A 23476-nucleotide genomic window follows, 5' to 3' on the forward strand; every position below is an offset into this window, starting at 1 on the left:
TATTCAAAAGCGGTAGGAAAGTTGATCCTAGCAACTATAGGCCCATTTCAATTTTACCAGCTTTAAGTAAAATATTCGAAAAGGTTATGCTAACTCAATTACTGTCCTTTTTCGGTAGGAATCATATTTTTCATAGTGAACAATACGGGTTTACTAGTGGTAGATCGACTAGCGATGCGGGGGTAGCGTTACTAAAACACATCTTTGATGCTTGGGAAAGGTCCCAGAACGCTATTGGTGTTTTCTGTGACCTCTCAAAGGCATTTGATTGCGTTGATCATAATACTCTTATTAGGAAGCTGGAACATTACGGTGTAAATGGCAAGGCGTCGAAACTTGTCTCGTCATATCTCAACGGTAGAATTCAGAAAGTAGACATAAATGGAGTAACTTCTTTGGGTTCTCCAGTAAAAATGGGTGTTCCGCAGGGCTCAATACTTGGACCTTTCTTATTTCTGATTTATATTAATGATCTGCCATTCTTTGTTAAGGACCATTGCGAAATAGTGTTGTTTGCTGATGACACATCCTTGATTTTTAAAACAGACAGACATGACATTAACCATGACCGTATTAATGATACCCTCTCTAAGGTAGTTTATTGGTTTAATGCTAATAATTTATTGCTTAATGCCAAGAAGACAAAATGTGTTAAATTTGAATTACCTAACGTAAAATCGACTAGTCCAAGCATAGAAATAAACGGAGAAAAGTTAGACCTTGTTAATAAAGCAGTCTTCTTGGGAGTGACCTTAGATAGTAAACTTCAGTGGTTTCCACATATATCGTCCCTGGCCAGCAGATTAAGCTCCGCTGCATACGCAGTCCGCAGAATACGTGAGCTTACCGATGTTAGTACTGCTAGACTAGTTTACTTTAGTTACTTCCATAGTATAATGTCCTACGGGATTCTCATGTGGGGTAAAGCGGCAGATATTCAAACCATATTTGTATTGCAAAAACGAGCGATTCGTTCTGTGTACCGTCTAGGCTCTCGGGTATCTCTCAGAGAAAAGTTTAAGGAGACTGGTATCATGACTGTGGCATCACAGTACATTTACTCAAATATTTTATATGCCCGTAAAAATATACATAATTTCAATAAGAAAGAAGATATCCATAATATTAACCTTAGAGCTAAGTCCAAACTCATGGTACCACGAATTCGTTTAACCAAGGTAAACAACTCTTTTATGGGGAACTGTATACGTTTTTACAATAAGATTCCGGAGCATATATTAAGTTTATCATTTCCTAAGTTTAAAAACTACATTAAAAATATTTTGATCGAAAAATCATATTACAAAGTTGAAGACTACGTGTTAGATAAAGATGTATGGAAAGACGACATGGCTCCAGAATCCACACAAATTTGATTCAAAGTGTATTCCATAGCATTTAAGTTTATTTGAAAAGAGCAATCCCTAGAGTTTCTTGCTCGTTCTTCTCAGGGAGGTCAGCGTAGTGAACGAGCAGTAGCTTAAATGTGACGTTTTCAAGTGTAAATTTATTTTACCTATGGAATAAATAATCTTTGACTTTGACTTTGACTTTGCAGATTCCCCCGGATTAACAAAAAAAAAAAGGTATAACCTGTGTTACAGGAGTCAGTGTCCTCTCTCAAACATTGACCTTACATTAGCTATTTCTTAACAATTTTAATAGGAAACATTATCAAATAAATTACATATTATATGTTTTACTGAGTACACACTCAACGTGTGAGTGTGTGTGTGTGTGTGTGTGAACGTGCATGTGCGCGGGTGTAGGTGTGTGTGTGTGCCTGCGTTTTTGTGTGACAATATACATTCGCGCGTTAGTAGTATAGAGTCTATTACATTGTTATTACCTGCAAATACTTTATTTTTCTATCTCAGTTGTTACAATAAGGCTTCAGTTTTATGGTAATCTAAGGTTAATAGCCAGTTCTTAGTTTTAAGTTTAGCTTCACGAGCAGCTAACGGATGTATGTTTAAAGTTTTATTAATTTTATTATACAGATACGGAGCCATAAATAGTAACTGACGTCTTGCCCAAGCTGTGCGACATTTAATGGAAAAACACACATTAGTGCGGGTAATTGTCTTTGCAATATGGAGTGTTTTTGTGCTGCTTGATTACTAGTTGCAAAACGTACAACTGTCTTATATTCAATACTTGGCATTTGTCATACAACGATGTAGTAGGAAATCTGTACGGACTAAAAGTCATAACTTTAAGTATGGATCTTTGTGCTCTTTCTAAAGTCAATAAGTGAGTCTTACAGGCACCACCCCAGACTCCAACACAGTAACTCATCACCGACTGCGCAAGGGCGTAGTATATTGGACGCAGTAGCTCAAGATTAGCCACATATCTCCGTTTTTTGAAAACGTGTATTAGTTTTCTACAGCGTGACGTCGTGAGGTCTATGTGTGCACGCCAACTGAGTCTGTCGTCAAGCATCACTCCTAAATATTTTACATTGGTAGATTTGGCAACAGTAAGACAGGAACAGTCAGAACTGCGAGGAGAATAACATGAGTGGAGTTTGATTTGAACATTTTCCTGTTTATTGTTCGGCAGGGTAAATTGGACAAGAGTAGATTTAGATAGATTTAAAGTCAGTAGGTTTTCTCGCAGCCAGCAGCTTACTTTATGTAAACCGCGTTCAGCACTATCGCAAACCTCTTCCCAGGTTGCTCCAGTGAAAACCAAGGCTGTGTCATCGGCATAAATAAATATTTTGCCATTTTGTAACGATATTTGACACAAGTCATTTATATATATTAAGAAGAGACTTGGTCCGAGGATGCTTCCTTGCGGGACTCCATATAGGACCGGACATTCTGCACTTACTATCTCTTCAATTTTAACTTGTTGAGTACGATGGCATAGGAAGTCCTCCATTATTTTGAGGGCATTACCTCGGACACCGGCACGATTTAGCTTATTCACAAGCACGGGAATCGAGACAGCATCGAAAGCTTTTGCTAGGTCGAGAAAAATTCCTATGCATTTCTGTTTAGCGTCACTTTCTGAGGTTACATAATCTACTAGTTGGCTAACCGCATCTTCGGCGCTTATATTAGTCCTAAATCCATATTGCGATTTTGATAGTATCTTATTATGTTCCAAAAAGTTCATAAGGCAGTTGTTAAGTGCCTTTTCAAGCACCTTAGAAAGTGAGCTGAGTATCGATATCGGCCTATAATTGGAGATACTGTCTCGAGGCCCACACTTGTGGATTGGGGTAATGAGCGACTTCTTAAAAGCCTGTGGGAAAACTCCCTGGGATAGGCAAAGTTCAATAATTTTGGTAAGGGGGAACTATTATATTTTTTGAAAGTTTTAAAAATTTAACGGGTATGGAGTCCCACCCAACGGCACAGTTATTTTTAAGGTTAATTATTATTGATTCAATCTCGGCTTCGTCTGGTGGTAGTAGCACAATAGAATTTACTACTGGAGGTATATCTAAACTGTATTCACTTTTGTTATTACAATTTGAAGAAATTATCAAATCAGCTAGCTCCTTACCTATATTAGAAAAATATCTATTAATGTCCTGAATATTTTTACCATTATCTGAACGTAATAAATCATTTGCAGAGGTTTTCGATTTCGAAATATCAAGTATCGATTTGATTGCATTCCAGGTGTCCTTATTTGAGTTCGACGATTGTAATAAAGACTTTTCATAGTTTCTCTTTAGCTTTCGCAACAAGAAATTGCAAAAGTTACGGTATCGCCTATAAGTAATTTGAAGGATTTCATTACTTGGGTCTTTTTTTAAATTTCTATGAAGCCTATCCCTATGATGAATGCAGCGAAGTAGACCAGACGTTAACCAGGGTTTCAGAATTTTCCTCCTGTTAGGTACTTTGTATGACTTGGTATTAGACATTATTGCAAACGATAGTTTCTCAACAAAAAGTGAAGCGATTACGTTGGCGTCAGAGGTAGGCGTTATAAAAGAAAAGTCAACCGATTGGAGGTATCTAACAGCCGCATTGAAATCAGTTTTTTTGACATAGTTTACTAAACATTGATTAAATTTGGTCAGAGGAAGATTTAGCAACACTAGAGCGTGGTCTGTTACCGTGGAGTCAATTACAAATACGGCTGCAGGGAAAGCCGTCTTTAACATCACATGATCCAAACAGTTTAGCAACCTGGTAGGATATTGATGACCCGGTAACATTCCTAGTTCAGCAGATAGGTCCAAGTAAGCAGCACTATGTCTGTCATTGTTGTTTGGTTAATGTCAATGTTAATATCACCTGTTAATATAATATTTTGTCTGGAGTGTAAAGGACGTATAATGCTGTCTATCGTGTTTAGAAACGTGTCTGTGTTTAGCATAGACGGCGATCTATAAATTGCCAGAATGTGAGTATCTGGTTCAAGTTTTAATAATAGGTAACTAGCTCCTATCGATTCTGGCTCCGTAACTGAACACTTAATATATTTTTTAACGTATATAACGATACCGTCACTATGATTAAGATGCTTACTATTAGAAAATGCAATATAATTGTATAGTTGGGGTATAGGTTTGTGGTCTTTCAGCCAGCATTCAGTCAAAATTATAACGTCAATATTAATTGTGAATGTAGCCAATTGTGCTAATAAGCTATTAAAGTTTTTATGAATACTTCGAATATTTTGGGTGATTATATTAAACGAATCAACAGTGTTTAGCAAAAGTGAGTTGCACGTCGTGGTATCACAATAATAGGCTGACGCCACAGAAATATTATCTAGTTCCACTGTATTGTTATGATTTGTATCAATCATTGTAATTTTTTTTATAATAAATTGCAAAATTGTAGGTTTTAGTGTAAATAAATAGTGTCATATACCAAGATGCAACCTTTTTATTGTATAACTTATTTAATGTGATTATTCTTTGTAGCGAATGTATGTGGTTTCGGTGCGAATGTAAATTTATTTTGGTATGGGTATATGTTTTTTTTGTGAGGCGAATTTGAGTGAGAGCTTTGTGTGAATAAATTTGTTTTGTGTAGTATGGGTGAGTATGTGTGTAGAATTTTTTAACAATATTTAGAAAGGGTATTAATACAAAAATCCAAAGAAAAACGTTACAGGAATAAAACTTAAAAACGAATACTAGTCATTTTTCTTGTAGTAAATTATTCAAATCACCCTCGCTTTTTATAAGAAACTGTTGTTTTCCGTCATCTTGGCGTAAGAATACTCTTCCGTATGACGTCCAGCAGTACTTGTAGCCATTGTCTTTGGCGAAGTTACGAGTGATATGGAAGAGTCCTTGTGTTTTAGGTGCCAGTCTTTCAGACAAATAAACCGGTTTCGGAGGTCCTTCAATATTGAGGTGAGTCGAGTTAACTTTGTTTTGCTTGTTTTTGTTGTTGAAATGACGACCTTTTTTTAATAAGTTCTCTTTTAAAATGACGCTGCTGAGATCTACAATTATTGCTGATGACTTGCTGTCCTTATAATTCACTCGAAAAACATCTTTAATGTCTTGACGTTGAATCGGTGTTTCAAGTACATTACCAACTCTAGTTATAATAGTGCATAAATCATCCTTGTTTTCGCCCGGCTTCTTGGGTATATTCCTGATTTCTATCTTAGTTGAATACAGCATCCGTTCCAAGTTCTCTACTTTTTCTTCCAACTGTTGAATATGGACACGATCAGACTTACGCTCAGATTCTAATTGATGTAATTGTACCATCATATCGTCATATTGCTTCGAAGTAAAGGCAATTGCGTCTTTTATTTCTGTATTTTGAGCGATAACCTCAGCCATAGCCGACTGCAACGCTGTGAATTTCTCGTCTGTTTTTGCATTAGATGCAGACAATAAACTACGAATTTCCTTATTACAGAAACTGGTTAAATTTTGTAACCCAAGCAACAAGAACCCTTCACTTTTTTACTTTTTGAATTGCTTATAAAATTAATGTTTGAGGTAAGTAGTGATTTCTAGATAACAATAAACTATATAGTAAAATTATTATTATTATCATTTATTTCTTGTAAAAAGGGTACAGGGTCAAGAGCACGTCAAGCTTGACACTTAAGATTTAAGTCCAACTATATGCTGCTTACTATAAGAACGGTTCAAAGTACAAAGTGTCAAGCTTGGCGTGCTCTTGACTATGTACTATTAAATGCGTTAAAGTGCTAAATAAAATTACTTAACCACCAGATGATTTTTTGGGGAAACACCGCAAATTATAGACGGTTCTTTACCCGTTAAATTATCCAAGGAATATCTCTGACTTCACCCATATTTACGTGGTGCTTCAATTGCTCAAAAATTACATATCAAACATTCACTGAAACTGTAACCACGAAATTGATTTTTATTCCATAGACAGTAAAGTTTATTATGGCTTATGTCGATAAAAAATAAATAAATAAACAAATCATGTTCTTAAAGGCGCGTGTCAAGGTTTGAAAAAAATTCGAGCACCTTTATGTAGCAAGACATTATTACCTATATAAATACTACAGCATGTTTTCAAACGAGCATTTGATAGGATTTCCTCAAGGTTTCGCTGCGTCAGTTTATCGGAAAGAATTGGTGATGGTCGCGTATATACCGAGCGATGCAGTTACCGGCCATGTAGATGTATGGCGGTCGTGGTAGAGCGCGGTGACATCGCTGTGGCACACGACTTTTGTTACACAAGTAACGTTTCTAGCCATTTTTGTGTTATTCTGTTGACGTGTTGTAAATCTAGAATAACTAAAAAGTAAGTTTTGATTTTTTTATCTTTTTCTAATTAGAATTGTTTCCTTCATTTTTACCAAATTTAGTAATAATAATTTTATTTCATACAAATGTTTACAATATCACTTAGATCTAATAGAAAGAGAAGATAACAGTTAACTTTATACTACTATTGAATAATAAAAATCATGCATCACTGCATATTAACAGAGGTGTTCTTTACCTTCGGTGCCTTCACTTATTTTATTTAAATGTGTACAATGTTGCAAAAATAATAGTTAAAATATAAGACTTTCATTAATATCGTATCTGAAGCTGAGAGAGAATATGCAACGATATGCATCATATGAAACTACAACAGTGAAAAATATTAAAGTATAAAAACTAAGACAGAAAATCTTTCCATCCATCTTTTTCTATGCACGTGTACCTTAAATATAATATTAATATCGTAAAAGCTAGAATATATAATCAAATAATTAGCTATAATTTCTCCAAACAGATGTAGTCGAACATTACTTGGTAATTACGTTTCCATTTTATTATTGACCCGTAACCTTTTTACATTGTAAGCAGGATTTCAGAGTATTTTTAAAATAGAGTTACGTCGATAACTGAAAATCAAAGTCTTACATCGAAATAACCAAGTTGCAATCAAAAATTGTACGATAATACATAATAATAGTACGATTACAAAATGCATAAAAGTCAAGACGAATGAAATTAATGACCGTGTACGAATTAAAAAGAAATATTAGTAAAGGTAACAAGGCCTTGCATATCCCAAGAAACGGTCCCACAAATATTGAGGCAGCTTCCGCCCTATTGCAACTTCCTCATTTGTTGCTCTCTTTGGAGCAATGAAACAGGCATATTTTGACCTAACAGTGTCACGACACGTAATTAACTGACAAAGTTTCGTCAGAATGTTATCTATGAATACACGAGGGACCATCTCTCATACTTGAACCCATGCGTGGACAAGGTCCATTCTTCATAAACGCCTCCATATCACTATTTCAACACAATATTGTATATACCGTTGGTATGAGATAAATATTTTTAATGAATTGCGCTAAAGTTTTAATTTCCTAAAATAGCCATCAATAATCTTATAAACCAAACAAAAGAATTTTGCGAACTTCGTTGATCATAATGATTTATTGAGAAAAGTAATTTGAAACGAAATTGCATGTAATGAGAGTACAGGGTGAACGCCCCACAGACTTCACTATTTTACAGAAAATAGTGAAGTAAAAAATTCATATGCTATTTTCATTGTGCAAATAAATTTATTATCCAAATAGCCTGTATCTTTTATTGTACCACTGACTCAAGAAATGTAATTATAATAAACAGTAATAAGTAATTCTATTGGTATCCTCTAGAGGTTCTACATTATTTTTCTGCAAGAAAATTTAATAATGATAACTAACCAACTAACTCTCTGTCACCGAAATGGTTCTCGAATATACTAGAGATCAAACTAATTTCTTGCAATTTTTACATTTTTAGTAATTTCTACTATTCGTCATTTTTTTGGGACATAATGTTTTTTTTATACATGACAGGCAAATGACTCCACTCCACCTGATGTTTAGTGGAAAGTGGTATCCAAACGCGAATGAACCTAGTGCAGCGATGAAACCCTCACTGTTATTTGATAGACGGCATTATAACTCTTTGTCGACGTCAATTTTGATACTAGAACACTGTTTTGATAAGAATATAATTCAAACGTACCTATCAGCATGCTATTATACTTAAACTTCAAAATTTGGGAAGATAATTCTTAATTTAATTATTGAGGATATTGTAAAAATAATTAAAACCTTGTGTACGTTATCTACTGGGGGCTCGTCTAGCGACGACTTAGCCATGACATGGCCACGACCGGCAGACGTTATGTCTACACAAGATTCATCAAGTTCAGTCGGAGAAACAACATTAATATAATGTAAACCTTTCATCGTACATTCATTAAGAATTACTAAAATAAAGCCACAATGCTAGCAAGTCATGTATTTGAAAGTAATAATACAAATCATCACAATTTGTAACTTTACCTTAACATATTTGTTTTATTATCGGAGTACCAGGTCAGAGATCAATTGAAAAAGTTTATCAATACTACATTATCATCCGCAACGTTTGGGTTACTCCAAAATCTACAAATAGGTATTTACATTTTCTTAGAAGCGGTATGTTTTTTCCTTTTATGTATTTGTTTTGCTTGCTTAATAGTTGTAAGAAACAGACTATCAAAATTATCCGAAATGATTTTGTTTAAATATGTAAATACGAAGACCACACGGTGGGTAATTTATAAAGAACACCTAAGTACCTACGCACTAAAGATTTTTATTTGTCAATTGAATTGTTGACTACGTCGACTAGATTTATAAGTATTTGTAGGATATCACGAGCAAACACATGATAATAGTTGATACGTACGTATTTAATCGCCACTAATAATGTTTCCCGTCATCCAATATTACATGACGAAATAAACACGAACCGGGAAATGACGAAAGTTAAACAAAAACATTTAAAGCACTAAGTGAACCTATACACAAGCGCAATCTTGTATTGCATTTTCTTGTTTTTATGTAGTGTCGGGCCTCGATGTAATAATGTGTTTTCTTATTATTGATACCAAGATTTACTTTTTCACAAAGTTTCTTGTTTTCTTTTGTTTCTTCTTTCTTTATTTTATCCATTAACCATATTACACCTTAACAATTATCCAGCGGCTCTAACTTCAGTTAGAGCCCAGCGTTACAGCAGTCGAAGTGTCGTCACATATGCTGAGTTGGATCCGTTCTTTTTTCTTTCTTTATTTGAATTTGCAAGTATACGATTCTTTTAGGGTTCATTATGAACATAAATTGTTTTTGCGCTAGCAGACAATAATCTAACTGCGATACTCACATCAAACGTCACGATACGATCGTCATTCGATAGCAACTCTTCGCATCGTCATTGGATTATTACGAATATAATAATGGAATAAATACGGTTCAAATTATATATTTTTCTAGTAGCATTCGTACATGATGTTAAAACGCAGTACAATGCAGTTGAAGGCGCCATTATTACATTTCTTCAAATATTATTGAATACTGCGTCACATGGAGATAGTCGTACGTATAAGTGATAATAGTCGCGGGAGATTTCGTAACATTCAAGGAAGTCCTTCAAACCACTCCGCGCCTGAGTTGCGACCGGGTTGCAGTCTTATTTTTTTAAGGCATAAGTATATGTATCACACCTAATTGTAACTATGTGTATAGTTACAATTAGGTGTGATACCTAAAATTGAGGTAAAAAAATGGCAAATGAAATTAATTTTAAAGGCCACCAAAAAATGCGTAAGTTTTAATTTTCTTTCAAAGTATTTAAATAAATAGTGTTACATATTTACAGCGTTATTAGGGTTACATATACACAGCTAAATTTTTATTGTGCAAAACGATGTAAACAACAGTTTTTATTTAAAATTACTTAACTACAAAACGGCCAAAAGCAACTCTACATGTTAACACATTAACCTAACACTTTATTGTTCACAATTGTTATTGTGTGGAACGGAAAATATTTTCATAGACTTTTGCATCGATTGCCACTACTAAAAGTCCAAAGTGTTTTAGGTTATGTTATAGGTAAATTCCTATTGTAGTTACAGCAAACTTAATCTTATATCAAAACTTTTGATGTTACTGATAAATTAAAGATTCTGCATGAAACTGTGATATCGTTAAAACGAATATAATTTTTTACGGTGTATACGAGTATTTTAAAAAAGAAGAATTATGCTTTTTTTATACAATACACGTATTAATAAATTATGCGTAGATTGAAGGCTTTTTAAAGCACAGCATCTTTATAATTAATAAATTTTACGTCACATGTAGAAATATACTTGTAGGTTAATTTTTGACATCTTTTTTTTCAGTGTTGGAGAACGAAACAAAAGACGTTGAAAGCCAGAAAGTTAAAGAAGACCCATTGACGAAAGCAATCGGATCCATTGGAAAATGGCAGATATGGATATGTTTCGTCGTGTTCCTCGTTAAGTTCCCCGTGGCTTGGCACCAGATGAGCATTATATTCCTCGCACCACCAGTGAATTTCACTTGCGCAGATCACGCTACTGAAGCCTTCGATAATCAGTGTTATGCCAACTGCAGCAGTTACAAATATGACCACAGCATCTTCAAAGAAACAATCGTATCGCAATGGGATCTAGTATGCGACCGACAGTGGCTGAAAAATTTAACTCAAACAGTCTTCATGCTGGGCATTCTTGTAGGCAACATGGTATTCGGACATCTCTCTGATAGGTTGGTGCATTCGTTTTCTTTGGCTTTAAATATGTAAATTATTGGTCCGGTCGTCCAGAATAAATTGGTATATCCTGGTAGTTATTGTAAGATTAGTCTTATGATTCGCGTATGGATTCCGGATGTAATTACTTTAGTAAATTGCTGGATGGGTGTCGGGCCTATTTATAAACAAGCTAAAGTGCACTAGATACACTTTAAATATTTTTGCTCCATTTAACACGGAAAGATGTAACTTAAACTTTTGAGAAAATAATTAATTTACGTCACAATTTGTAAATTCATTGAACACCAGTGAAAAAATAATACTGAATGCATCTTATTGAGAATAATGTGATTACAAGACTAAATTTTCAAATCTTGTTTTCTCAATTCCACAATTTTGAGTTACGACAGGATTGGCTTTCGTGCGCAATTTTTATAAATATATTGTTTTCAAAGCTTTGAAATTTTATTAGAATGTGTTTTGATGACGTCTTGTAATTGCGTTAAAACTTTACCGATAACCCTACATACACGAGCCGATTATCAGAACAAAATGGACTATGCGTCATTATTTGTTGCTTTGCTTCCATTCAATCCCAAGCTGTACAAATTGTCAATTTTTAAACAAATGCTATGAACGACGTAAGGGAAAAATGTTGTAAGAACGAATTTCGACAGAATGTATGTCTTTAGGGGTTGTAGCGGACTGTATCAATGAGTTCGGATGGGTGCTAACAAAGAGTGAGCAAGACTAAAGCAAATGTACTTACAGTTTATTAATTTACTACAAAAACCTTATACTATGGAAACCAAAGGACATGTTATATCGACATATATAAATCAGACGTTATATTTATATGATGCATTTAGACGATGAAAACATAAACATTTTATTATCTTGTTTAACTATTGCGTGCTGTCGTAAGCCAAAAGAGATAGCATTACATTGAATTATGTAAACACGGGAATCGAAAATACGTAACGTCATCTTAAATGTCAACAGTCCTCAATTTACCATTTTCGGAATACCCTTTGACATCCGTATCCGGTTGTCAAAGGGAAGTACATCAAATGTCAAAACCAATGTTTGGCCAAATGTTTTAGTGAATTATTCGTATTAATTGTAATGAAATTGACAAAAATATTGACAGTGAGAACAATTAAGTATTGATAAAAATGCGTCGCTGCAGCATTAAGGGATGCGGCAGTAGAAAAAGCGGAAATCAACCGAATGTTACATTACACAGGCATGTATTATTTTTCTGCCTATAAATCATACAATAGCCGAAATATCTCATGTAATTAGACTCATTTAAGTAGTTTATTCATAAGTATTGCCGAATTTTGCTTTGATTACTTTAGATTGCCTGTTTATTAGTATATTTTGATGATTGTTGATAACGATTATTTTGAGATAGTGCTGTTCTAGTAAGCAGACATATTATCGATATTCTGTTATTAAAACAATTCACTACGAGGTTTTGATTATTACATTATTATTATTTTTAAAGTTTACCTACAAATGAAAAAAGGAAGAAAGAATGGTTGGAAATTATAGGACTGCCGAACATAAATATTGGATCAAATACCATCTTCGTTTGTTTGTTCCATTCAAATTTAAATAGAACTTTAAATGTAACTAGATTGCATGTTAATGCAATTCCATCGTTACAATTATTGGTAAATAACTTTATATATTATTTTGATTAAAATGGCTCATTACTTGCCTAGTAATAATAGCCTAATATTAATCATAATATTAGGCTAATATTACTAGGCAAGTAATGAGCCATTTTAATCAAAATTTTGATTACAGTAAACTACACAAATTTGCAAACATAAAACATAGTAACAACAGTTTCAACATTCAAGCCATACATTTGCATGTCGATATTGACTTATCTATGAATATGGTACAACACTAAATTCACCATTTGTGGTGGACATTTTTGGTTTAGGTAGGGATGTTTATTCCGTAGATAAGGCATCTCCTTTCCTTTATTTTTTTCCATCCTCTAAGACAAAAACACGTACAGCTTATCAATCCAAAACAAGGCGCCAAAAACAATCACATTTAAATTTAGAATTTAATTATAAAACTAAAACTTAAAGGGACTATAAAATATATACAAAAGAGATTTGTGGCGACTGCTGCGATTCGCTGCAGGGTGGCTAATCGTACTTACACGCATGGCACTTCGCAGAATCTGTTCTCTACTTATGACATTTAGCTGCATTAACATTGATTATTGCCTTACAATTTTTTGCAGATACGGAAGGCGAATGCCGTTTTTGGCAGCCGTGTTCCTGCAACTTATATCAGGAGTAACAACAGCATATTCGGTGAATTGGTACATGTTCACCACTCTTCGATTTCTTCTTGCTGTTGCCACTGGAGGCACAATGGTTACCAGCTTCGTCCTTACTATGGAACTTATTGGTGCTAAATACAGAGAAAGTGTAGGAATTATTTACCAAATTCCCTTTAACCTTGGACATCTAACTTTACCAGTCTTCGGCTATTACCTCCGCGATTGGAACATGTTCCAGCTAGCAATATCACTACCGTCAGTGTTATTTTTGAGCTACTACTATTTATTACCTGAATCTCCGAGGTGGTTGTTAACAGCAGGGAAAACGCAAGAAGCTATCAAAATTATGGAAACCGCTGCTAAACGGTAAATTAAAATGAAATATTTTTTATTAATGAACAGTAATTTTTTTTAAAGCTTCTTGTGAAAGAGTTCGTACCTTTTTTTATTTATTTGGGCACAATTACAAAATACAAATTATTTATTGCAAGTAAAACTATGACACTGACCAGAAACATCAAATTTGTAGCTCAACAACAATGCGCACAACTTGCAAATAACATTTTGCAACTTAATATGGCTAAGTCAATAGAAAATGTGTGTATCAAGATAATTACATAAAACATTATATTGCCTGATTTCTGCCACCAAGCAGTAACATGAGAATTACTGCGTTCCGGTTTTAAAAGGTGCTGGTGAAATTACAGGCACATGGGACTTGTCGACTTATGTCTCAGGGTGACGGCCGCAGTACCAGTGCCCCTCAGATTTTCGCGATTTAAAGCTCTGAGTGGCAGTACAAACGCTATGAACAAGCATATCGCTTACTGCCAAGCGCATGACTTGTTCGTCCCGACACTTCTTATTAAAAAAAAAATTAAATGATAAATAAGTAGATGATTAAATAACTATTTAATAACTATCTTCATTTCAGGAACGGCCTCTCTACGGATGGACTTGCGTCATTTACCCAGAAGATAGTAGTGGACGTGGGCAGTAAGACTGAAGAACACGCTTCATTCATAGCTCTATTCCGGACGCCCCGACTGCGCGCACGCACCCTAGCCATCTGTTTCAACTGGTTCGTGTGTGGGCTCTGCTTCTTCGGTGTCTCCCAGTACATTGGACACGTTTCTGGAAACATTTTTACAAATGTCGCAATTTCTGCTGCAATTCAGGTAATATTTTTTATTATTGATCGTAACGAATATTATAATGTTTTACTACAGTGACATTAATTTATTTTTTGAGAAATTACTGCACTACTTAGTTTGTTATAATACAAAGATCGAACATAAATCTTAATCATAATTAATATTCAGTAATCTAATATTCATTACAATCAATATTACAATATATCAAAGCAACATCGTTTGTCAACCTATAGCTATAAGATTGAGCGAAGAAAAACTTTCGTAGATTTGTCGCAGATGGCACTACCGCAAAAGTCCGTTAATAATTATTACAAGTTGGTGGAGTCATGTCACAAAAAATAAATGATTTACAAAAATAGATACAATCCGTCACGTTTAAGTAATTCCCATTGGTGTGCCCACATAGTCAATAACCCCGTACCTAATTATTTACTATAAGGATTTGTTTGAAACCATTTGGTAGTTCATTGAGAAATGATAACAATTTTTGAGACAAGATCAAACTATCAAAATTATAAACGTACTTTACTTAGTTTCATGAATTCCAATCATACTATCATAGGTATGTAAGTAGTCTTACAAACATTTTGCTTATTAGCTTTCAAATAAAAAAAAAATGTTAAAGTGAATACAGTAATTATAATGTCATGAGTCATGAGATAATATTTCCATTTATAAATAGTTCAAAATCATAACATTTTAATTTTGTTTAAAATTTAATGAATACATAACCTGACCTTTAACATTGTCGTACCGGTTAATTGTAGAGAATAAAAACTATAACTTGATTGTTACAATAGGTAACTATCGAACACGGCATGATAACATTTATTTTTAATACACTTTTCTTTATATGTATTAAGTGGCTCCGTGCTTTAATAATAATAAGCAACTGAGTAAGACTTTTCAAATTAAGAAAATCCTTAGAAATTTTCCCAAGAAATCATAACTATTTACCTAAGTGTATTTTTGTTTATTTCAGGTCCCCGGCACCCTCATATCAATCTATGCGAACCGAGTTCTCGGCCGCAAGATAACTCTAATCAGTTCCAATTGCGTAACCGGCTTTAGTTGCCTGCTTATAATCGTCATTCCTCATTCCGGAGTCAGTCACTTGACACTCGGTTGCATTGGATTATGGGGAATGAGCATATCGTTTGCCACCGTTTACTTATACGCAGGAGAACTCTTCCCCACAATTGTGAGAAACTCTGGTGTAGGACTATCGTCAACTGTAGCCAGAATAGGGTCTATGGTAGCACCCTTTGTCGCGACTCTTGGTCAATCTACACCTTGGCTGCCGCCTCTTGCTTTTGGTATAATTCCTTTGGTTGGCGCTGGGCTCTGCATAATTCTTCCTGACACTCGTGGAAAGAAACTACCTGACACTCTAGAAGAAGGAGAAGCGTGAATCCTAATCTGATCTCGTGATAAGCTAACTGAGTTTATTATCAAATTAAGTATTCAATGTGCCTTGTGTGAATTTAAAACAAGTGAAGGTGTGAGTTGGGATTTGAGTATAAGTTGGTATGATGGATTATTTATGGATGAAGTACTTTTATTATGAGATTATTCTGAATTATGTTTAATTTAAAAAAAAATATTATTGCCATCAGAGTATGACAAAACTATCCATATACGTGTAAGTACATAGATTTAGGCTGTGATAATTAAGTTTTCATTACGCGTAAGAGTGACACTTACTTTTCTGTTTCAATTTTATTGGTTGCCAGTAAACGGGTCATATAATTATTAAACCATTTGTATAGTTTAATTATATACATCATTCTTTAAAATTGACTTTCTACTAATGCAAATTAAAGAGAAATAATTTTTTGAAATAGTTTTTCGGCCCCGGTGTAACCTCCTATTTTTCGAGATACGACAAGATCGCTTTCCGGTGCGCGGCGTCGATATGTCCATATTACATTCTTGCTTTGTAAACAATAGGACGTTCGGTAACTTTCATTCGATAACTGTGTTCTGAATAACGTTTGTAGCCATATAGCGTTTGCCGGTCGAGAAGTTCGAGTAATCGTACGGGTGTGACGTCATTTCGGTTCGGTTTCAAATACGACAGTTTGACGTTCGGTTCGGGTGTTATGAATAAAAATTAAAATAAATTGGTGGACTGCGTCATCGTAAGGTTCTGAACGACCCCTCTTAGGTAACTCAATCGGAGGAACGAAAATTGAAATATGGTATCATTTTTTATTCGTTATATGACTATCATTTCTAATTCGTGATTCTCATGAAATAATTCGAAACTAAGTTTAATAATCAACCACATAATTCTATCGCTTAACACGTAACATGAATATACATACATAACTAAGCGTATACGTGTCTAAATTGTCTTCTGAGTAATAAAAAATACTTGGAAAAAAAATGTTTTTTATTGTTAAGACATATTGCATATTATTATTATATTATTTATAAAATGTCGATAAAGTTGACGGGTGCGCCCACGCCGCCTACGGCTTTAGGGCACGTGTCCGGACCACTTGTTTGTATGTCACTGACACTCACGAAAATACTTGTAATCAGATATTATAGTAGGCAGAGTAAATATCTACTACGTAATCTATCGTAAGGTGTATTTTTTGTAAATCACTTTATTTTTAATGTAGTTCTATTATACTCAGCAGGAAAATTATAATAATGTCAAGAATTGTAATCTCTCCAGAATCGCAAGTATTATGCTCATTTTAGTCCTTTCAATATATTAAAATACTCCCCGTAAAGTTGTGAATTTGGGCTTACGTTTATTGGCGTAGGAAGTAATCGATGGGTACCTTAACTTAAAGGAAGCGATACACATGAAATGGATTAACATTCCCTCTATAAGTGTACACCGGAATTATTCCAGTGTTTTGTTTTATATTTTTAAAGTCTTACTAGCAATTAGTCGTAGTAAACTACAACAGTGTATTTAGAATAAAAGTTTTGTAATTATTTATTTTTAATATACCCGTTTTTAACCAACTTCAAAAAAGGAGGAGGTTCTCGATTCAACTATTTTTTTTGTGTATGTAACGCGATTACTCCGGTATTTGTGAACCGATTTTGATGATTTGACGATTTTTGTTGGAAAGAGAGTAACTCCGTATTGGTCCAATTTAAATTTGAATAAAATATTCCACCTCTCAAGGGTGACAAACTAGGGGATGAAACCAGTTTCGCGCACTTTCTGTTAACCGATTACAATAAAATTTGGTAAATAGATGTAATTCCATCTCCATCCATTCCAAGAAAAACCGCTAAGCTAACTTTTGAGGTCAGTTTCTTTTTAAATAAAAAAACTGTTTTTAATTTTTTTGAAGATGTTTATTACCTAATGCATGTTTAAAGTTTTAAAAGGTTGTTTAAGTTTAGGTAAATATACTGTGCCTAGAGATCTTTGGTATTAAATAATGCCCCATTGTCGAAAAGCGAACGTGAAGAGGAAGGTTCTAAAGTCACTGCAGCCGCTGTGTCTGCAATCGCCCGGTACAGCTGTGTCATCCCAAGCGCGCTAACATGTAGTCCAATCGTGAGTACCTACATACTAAATGAAAATTTTCTGCTTACTTTGTTGTTTATTGTACTGAAGCTCTAAGCCGTGACGAGCATAAAAGTAAATTTATATTATTAAGCGTATATGACGCTATGAAAAGTAAAGATACAGTGCTAATAACACTAAAAAAGAACGTTATTAAACGTGCTAGACGCGTTATCGAATACACTTTCACTGATTAAACTATTTCTAACATTGTATGCTATGTGCAAACTCTTAATGAGCGCATCAAGCTTGATACTTAAGATTTAGGTTCAACTCTATGAGTCATCTACGGAGGCAGACATTCGTATAATCTCACAGTGCACTCGCATTGTATCTGCCGTCCACTAAGTGACAAATATCCGTCCGAGTTAATTAAAACAAAATAAAACACAAAATTCTCTTTTGAAAACAGTTAAAATTAGTTAACGTGTTCGACTTATCGGAACCTACCCTAACGATGCATAGCTGAAAAATCATTAAATAATTTCAATATTCTAAAACTGAGTTGTGGTTTTTTATGATATCTCAAGAAAATATTTTGTCACTTAGCCCCGTTTAGCAGGTATAGCGTCGATGTCCCAACACACCATTCACTAATCACTATAGACTTGAAACGTTTGCTCGTTGTTTAAAAAATGACATCAAATAGTAATGTGGTTATTGTAGCGTTTATGGTTGTTTGAACTGGAGTGCCACAAATTCAGAATTGGACGTAGTTAAGCAAAAAGGTTCCAATGCGCAAAATTATCAAAAAATGAGTTATATTTACTAAAGTCTAACCTCTTAGATCAACAAAAAAAATCCATGTATAAATATCTGGAGTTACATGACATTATAAGTTTTGAAAATAAAACAAGAGGGAGAAACACTTTTAAACTTCAAACTGCCGTATCTCGGAAGTGAATGGATGTGAATTGTATCCTTTTTGTTTAACTACGTCCAATTGTCGTTGTTCTAGATATTTAATGAACATGAGAGGCAAGTTACATTTTTTAGACGACTTTGTCGGCACAGCAGTTAGCACTATGGGCGTTAGATGAGGAGTTCCTGAAACGACCTTTTCTAAATTTTGACCTGGGTCTTCTGGATCACAGAAATAAATTCAGATAGAACGGCGATGATGCACTTTTTCAAACGGCCGAAGCGTGTCATCTTTTTCATAAACAACTTGAGAATGCATATTTAGTGAAGTAACACAAATACCTATATTGTTGAAATGTTTTCATAAATTTATGTTTACAACCTGCAGGTACAACTAAAAATGTGACAACCATTCCCTCCAAGGGAAGTGTAGGCATTGATGCGCGCAACAAGCTGGACTTGCCCTTGATCTTATTACACTATGGTAAACCCGTTGCCAATCAAATTGGGTATTTTTGAGAAAACTTTGAGACGTCGTAACTTATTTATATTTATGAAACATTTAAAATAAAAATAGATAGTGTTTTTTATCACCCTTTATGTGTCTGTCTTCGGTGACAGTTCATGATAAAATATGCCTTTTTTTATAACCCTTTATGTGTCTGTCTTCTGTGTCAGTACGTGATAAAATATACCATCTTATCAGACGTAAATGCAGGCTTGAGGAAGTAGAGTAATATTGTCATTTAATATTTTTCGCGCAGAGCGCGAGTGGTAGACACTCTTTTATTTCATATAATTCATAAAAAAGGTGAGTTTTTAATTTCATATTTACATAGAGTTAGCTCAAACCAGCAGTTCTTAGAACCCAGCTAGAACACCATAACTTTTTTAGTCTTTAAATACATTATTATCTACTTACAATATCGCACAAAACTCAGTAATATCTGTATAAATTAGTACATTGATTCTTTTACAGGTGTACAATGTCTGTAGAAGACGCCATAGAAAAAATCATTGGTAGATTTGGTAGATATCAATCATGGATATTGGTGCTGTGTATAGCTTCAAAATACCCAATAGAATACCAATTGACGAATGTTGTCTTTATCCTACCAAGTGTAAATTACATCTGTCTAGACGAGGGTGCCAATAATAATACCAATTACTGTCCATGTGACAATCCTCTGTACGTAACGGACGATATTGTTAGCTCAATTACAAGTGAGTTCAATTTGATATGCAATAGGCAATCACTTGCAAGTTTATCCCAATCGATACTCCAAGTAGGCATACTACTAGGTAGCCTATTCTTCGGATATATATCAGACCGGTAAGTTTAAGTTAAACGCATATCCAAAACTAATAGTATACAATACAAAAAGGTGCCTTTAAAAAGTGTACGTATCCTGACAGCTTCACCTGTTTAGTTTAGTTTTCATGCATCTTAGTTCAATAATCTTTAAAGATTATGCCAAACATATAACCGGAAAGAACTTGCATTTTTAATTTAATTTTTCTTTTGATTTCAGTTATGGAAGAAAGATTACATTAATAACTGCACAACTAAGCACCGTAACATTTGTGGCGCTATCTGCAACAGGAAAACAATTATGGATGTTTATTATCTGTCGATGCTTGATAGGAGCAGGCGTCGGGGGCACTATGCTCTGCTCTTACATTTACATTATTGAATTCAGTGGAAAGTCTTTCAGATCACAAGCGACTGGTTTGCATGAAATGTCTTACATATCTAGTTACTTTTCACTGGCTGTTATCGCATATTTTGTCAGAGAGTGGCGGTATTTGCAACTGGTTACATCTGTGCCCTGGGTATTTGTAATCATATACTTCTGGATTTTACCAGAATCGCCTCGCTGGCTTATAACTGTTGGAAGAAAGAAAGAAGCAATTGTCCTATTAACGCGTATTGCCAAAAGGTAAATCATGTTTAACGCTATGTTCTTAGCACCTGGCAAATTAAATAGGTACTTAGTTGTCTGAAGTAATAAATATACGTAATGCATAGTCACTGTTATCTCCCACATTTATATAAATTGATCAAATACAATAAGTGATACTAATTGTTACATTATGAGCGAAAAGCAAATAAAACAGTTCCTAGGTTGTCGCAATTTGTATATGTAGGAAATTACTAGTGTGTTTTTTTCGGATCTAAATAGCATATATTTATTTTTCAAACAAACCAATGTATCTTGCCCTTTACAGCCGTGACACAGGGCCTGTAAAGGGCCCCTTCAACTCAAAATAAATCGAAAGCGACGTGACTGATAATAAATAGCCTGTGGGCCAATAATAAAAGAAGTTATAAAAGAAAAGAATATCATAATGTTCATAATAGTCCACAATCTACGTTTATGTCACCTGTTCTTCATCAAGATACGGCGAAAGTTTTATAGGAAACCTGAAAAACAAGAAGTGTGTGTGTGTGTGGTTCATTGCTATGGTATCCAAACAAAAGTAGCCGCTTAGTAGCTCCTCTTGTAAAGTGCCCGTGGTTTGTTAGGAAAAAACAAATATACGTGATAAAGAACCGAAAAAAACAGTTTCATTTCTTATGTAATTGAAAGCGGTTCATAATATTGTAAATTGTTTCAGAAACAATCGTTCTACTGAAGATATCGAAAACATAATCAATAACATCGAAAGTGCACCGAAAGACCAACGTGGTTCCTATATAGATGTCGTAAGGACACCAAAAATAAGATTCTATACCATGATCAACGTATTAGTGTGGATGTTCTGTGCTCACACTTACTTCGGCATCAACCAGTACGTCGGCCGTCTGCAGGGTAACTTATATATGAATGTGATGCTATCTGCGGCCAGCCATTTGCCTGGCAACACCATAACCGTTTTGGCGGCAATATATATAAAACGAAAACTGTGCGTGATCACCTATTTCTGCGTGGTAGCGGTATCTCTACTCCTTTTTATAGTGATCCCCAGCGAGTGGCAAGCTGTTACTTTAACATTTGCTTTAATAGGTTCGACAGGATCACATTATTCATTTGTTTTAGTTTACTTGTACACGGCGGAAGTATTTCCTACAGTAATTAGAAACTCAGCAATGGGTCTAGCTTCAATGTTTGCGAGATTTGGCGGTTTCATCGCTCCTTTTGTAGTCAACATAGGTATTGAGTGGGTGTCTATTTTAATATTTAGCGGCTTTGCTTTATTAGCAGCCATTATGTGTTATTGCTTACCAGAAACTAAGGACACAACTCTCTTAAATACAATAGAACAAACAGAAAACCGGAAAGATATTCCAATAGATAGATCAATAAAATAATAATTGGACATAATTATGTTTTTGAAATAGTTTCCGATCTTATCTAATTTAAGTTGTATATGTACAATCAAAAGCACGCTCAGCTTTAAACCTCGAATATAAAATCGAATTCTATGCCACTTATGATAAGGGCGGTCCAAAATCTCGAAGTGTAAAGCTGAAGACGACGTTGAACTGTTGTTGTTGTTATACAGGGTGTAACCGCAAGGTGTAGTCATATTAAAGGAGCCAAACCTATACTTGATCTAGACCCTCTGTGCAAAATATCAAATAAAAATAAGTGACTTTTAATGTTGATATAACTTTAATTATGTTTGTATAAATAGTGATTGTCCGAAACAACCACTGCGTCACAACTCTATTGCTAGTTACGTTACTACGACTTCACAAATTCATTAATGAAACCTGGGCGGAGCGGCGAAAGAACAGCTGACTACAATTGAAATGCCACTGTAAAAACATGATTTGAATATGTTGATAACACGTTAATATTAAGTAACAAAATCTTTAAATACCTAGAAAAATCGAATTATTTCTAACAATATTATTTTATACCATACCTAGGTACGTACTTATTTACATACAATTTAAAGGATATTTATTTACTTATTAAGCCCGTAGTTACGCACGCCTTCATCGTATACACATTCTACATAATTTTGTATTAATACATTTATTTACGACAATTTTACAATAGTGGATACTTTTTTAATTGGTACTTACCTACTGTGCAATTCATACACGTTTTAATGAATTTCCTACGAATTGTAATTCACTGTTGTACAATGTACGAAATATTGACTTGTTTACGATAATTTTGAATAATAAGTACAATCACTACACGCACTGCTGGCACATTTCACACATTTACAGGTAAGGTTCAAAATGCCGACCTCCATGCAATATGCATATTTCCGTGCGTCGGTACAGAGACTGCTCTACTCTTTGAAGCATCTGCCGAGTGATTTGACTAAACGCCATTTCGATCCGCTGCCTCATTTCTTCTGCGCTTTCACAGGACTCCGCATAAACAATATTTTTATATGACCCCACAAAAAAAATCGAGCGGTGTCAAGTCTGGGGACCACGCTGGCCAGGGTACAGGACCTCCCCGCCCAATCCACTGCGGGAGACGGTCGTTCAGATGGGAACGTACATTTCGAGCAAAATGTGCGGGTGCTCCATCGTGCTAGAAAGTCATCCCATGTTCCATCACGAGTCTCACGTATTGTGTCACTGGCAGGGCCATCAGAACGTCACC

At 34.6% G+C, this 23476-nt stretch overlaps 3 protein-coding genes across 4 annotated transcripts; 2 read left to right on the plus strand and 1 right to left on the minus strand.

Annotated features, from left to right (window-relative positions):
• Positions 1 to 5116: 5116 nt before the first annotated feature.
• On the minus strand, positions 5117 to 5776 carry LOC113229787. The gene has a single exon (XM_026463469.1). It carries the CDS (start codon positions 5774 to 5776, stop codon positions 5117 to 5119), a length of 660 nt encoding a protein of 219 aa, XP_026319254.1.
• An 814-nt stretch (positions 5777 to 6590) lies between these two features.
• LOC113229469 (organic cation transporter protein-like) lies at positions 6591 to 16313 on the plus strand. Of its 2 annotated transcripts, none has more exons than XM_026463068.1 (5): positions 6591 to 6728; positions 10662 to 11049; positions 13305 to 13712; positions 14281 to 14524; positions 15483 to 16313. In XM_026463068.1, coding segments are annotated over exons 1-5 (1470 nt in total). In that variant the 5' UTR covers positions 6591 to 6727; the 3' UTR covers positions 15912 to 16313. The 2 variants fall into 2 exon arrangements, with proteins under 2 accessions (XP_026318853.1, XP_026318851.1); XM_026463066.1 differs by lacking the exon at positions 6591 to 6728 and adding an exon at positions 10067 to 10077.
• A 2739-nt stretch (positions 16314 to 19052) lies between these two features.
• On the plus strand, positions 19053 to 22330 carry LOC113229560 (organic cation transporter protein-like). Its single transcript, XM_026463205.1, has 3 exons — positions 19053 to 20235; positions 20435 to 20842; positions 21522 to 22330. The coding sequence occupies exons 1-3, from the start codon at positions 19889 to 19891 to the stop codon at positions 22213 to 22215; spliced, it is 1449 nt and encodes a 482-aa protein (XP_026318990.1). The 5' UTR covers positions 19053 to 19888; the 3' UTR covers positions 22216 to 22330.
• The last annotated feature ends 1146 nt before the right edge of the window (positions 22331 to 23476 follow it).

Source organism: Hyposmocoma kahamanoa, unplaced genomic scaffold (genome assembly GCF_003589595.1).
Source record: "Hyposmocoma kahamanoa isolate Upper Pololo Valley unplaced genomic scaffold, ASM358959v1 62, whole genome shotgun sequence".
Classification (NCBI taxonomy): domain Eukaryota; kingdom Metazoa; phylum Arthropoda; class Insecta; order Lepidoptera; family Cosmopterigidae; genus Hyposmocoma; species Hyposmocoma kahamanoa.

Bases quoted from the DNA above. Each gene is read 5' to 3' on its own strand.
- LOC113229787 (XM_026463469.1), bottom strand. From the start codon at position 5,776: ATGGCTGAGGTTATCGCTCAAAATACAGAAATAAAAGACGCAATTGCC.
- LOC113229469 (XM_026463066.1), top strand. The intron at 11,050-13,304 runs GTTGGTGCATTC...AATTTTTTGCAG, and splicing joins TTCGGACATCTCTCTGATAG to ATACGGAAGGCGAATGCCGT. The intron at 13,713-14,280 runs GTAAATTAAAAT...TCTTCATTTCAG, and splicing joins ATGGAAACCGCTGCTAAACG to GAACGGCCTCTCTACGGATG.
- LOC113229560 (XM_026463205.1), top strand. From the start codon at position 19,889: ATGTCTGTAGAAGACGCCATAGAAAAAATCATTGGTAGATTTGGTAGA. The intron at 20,236-20,434 runs GTAAGTTTAAGT...TTTTGATTTCAG, and splicing joins TTCGGATATATATCAGACCG to TTATGGAAGAAAGATTACAT. The intron at 20,843-21,521 runs GTAAATCATGTT...AAATTGTTTCAG, and splicing joins TTAACGCGTATTGCCAAAAG to AAACAATCGTTCTACTGAAG.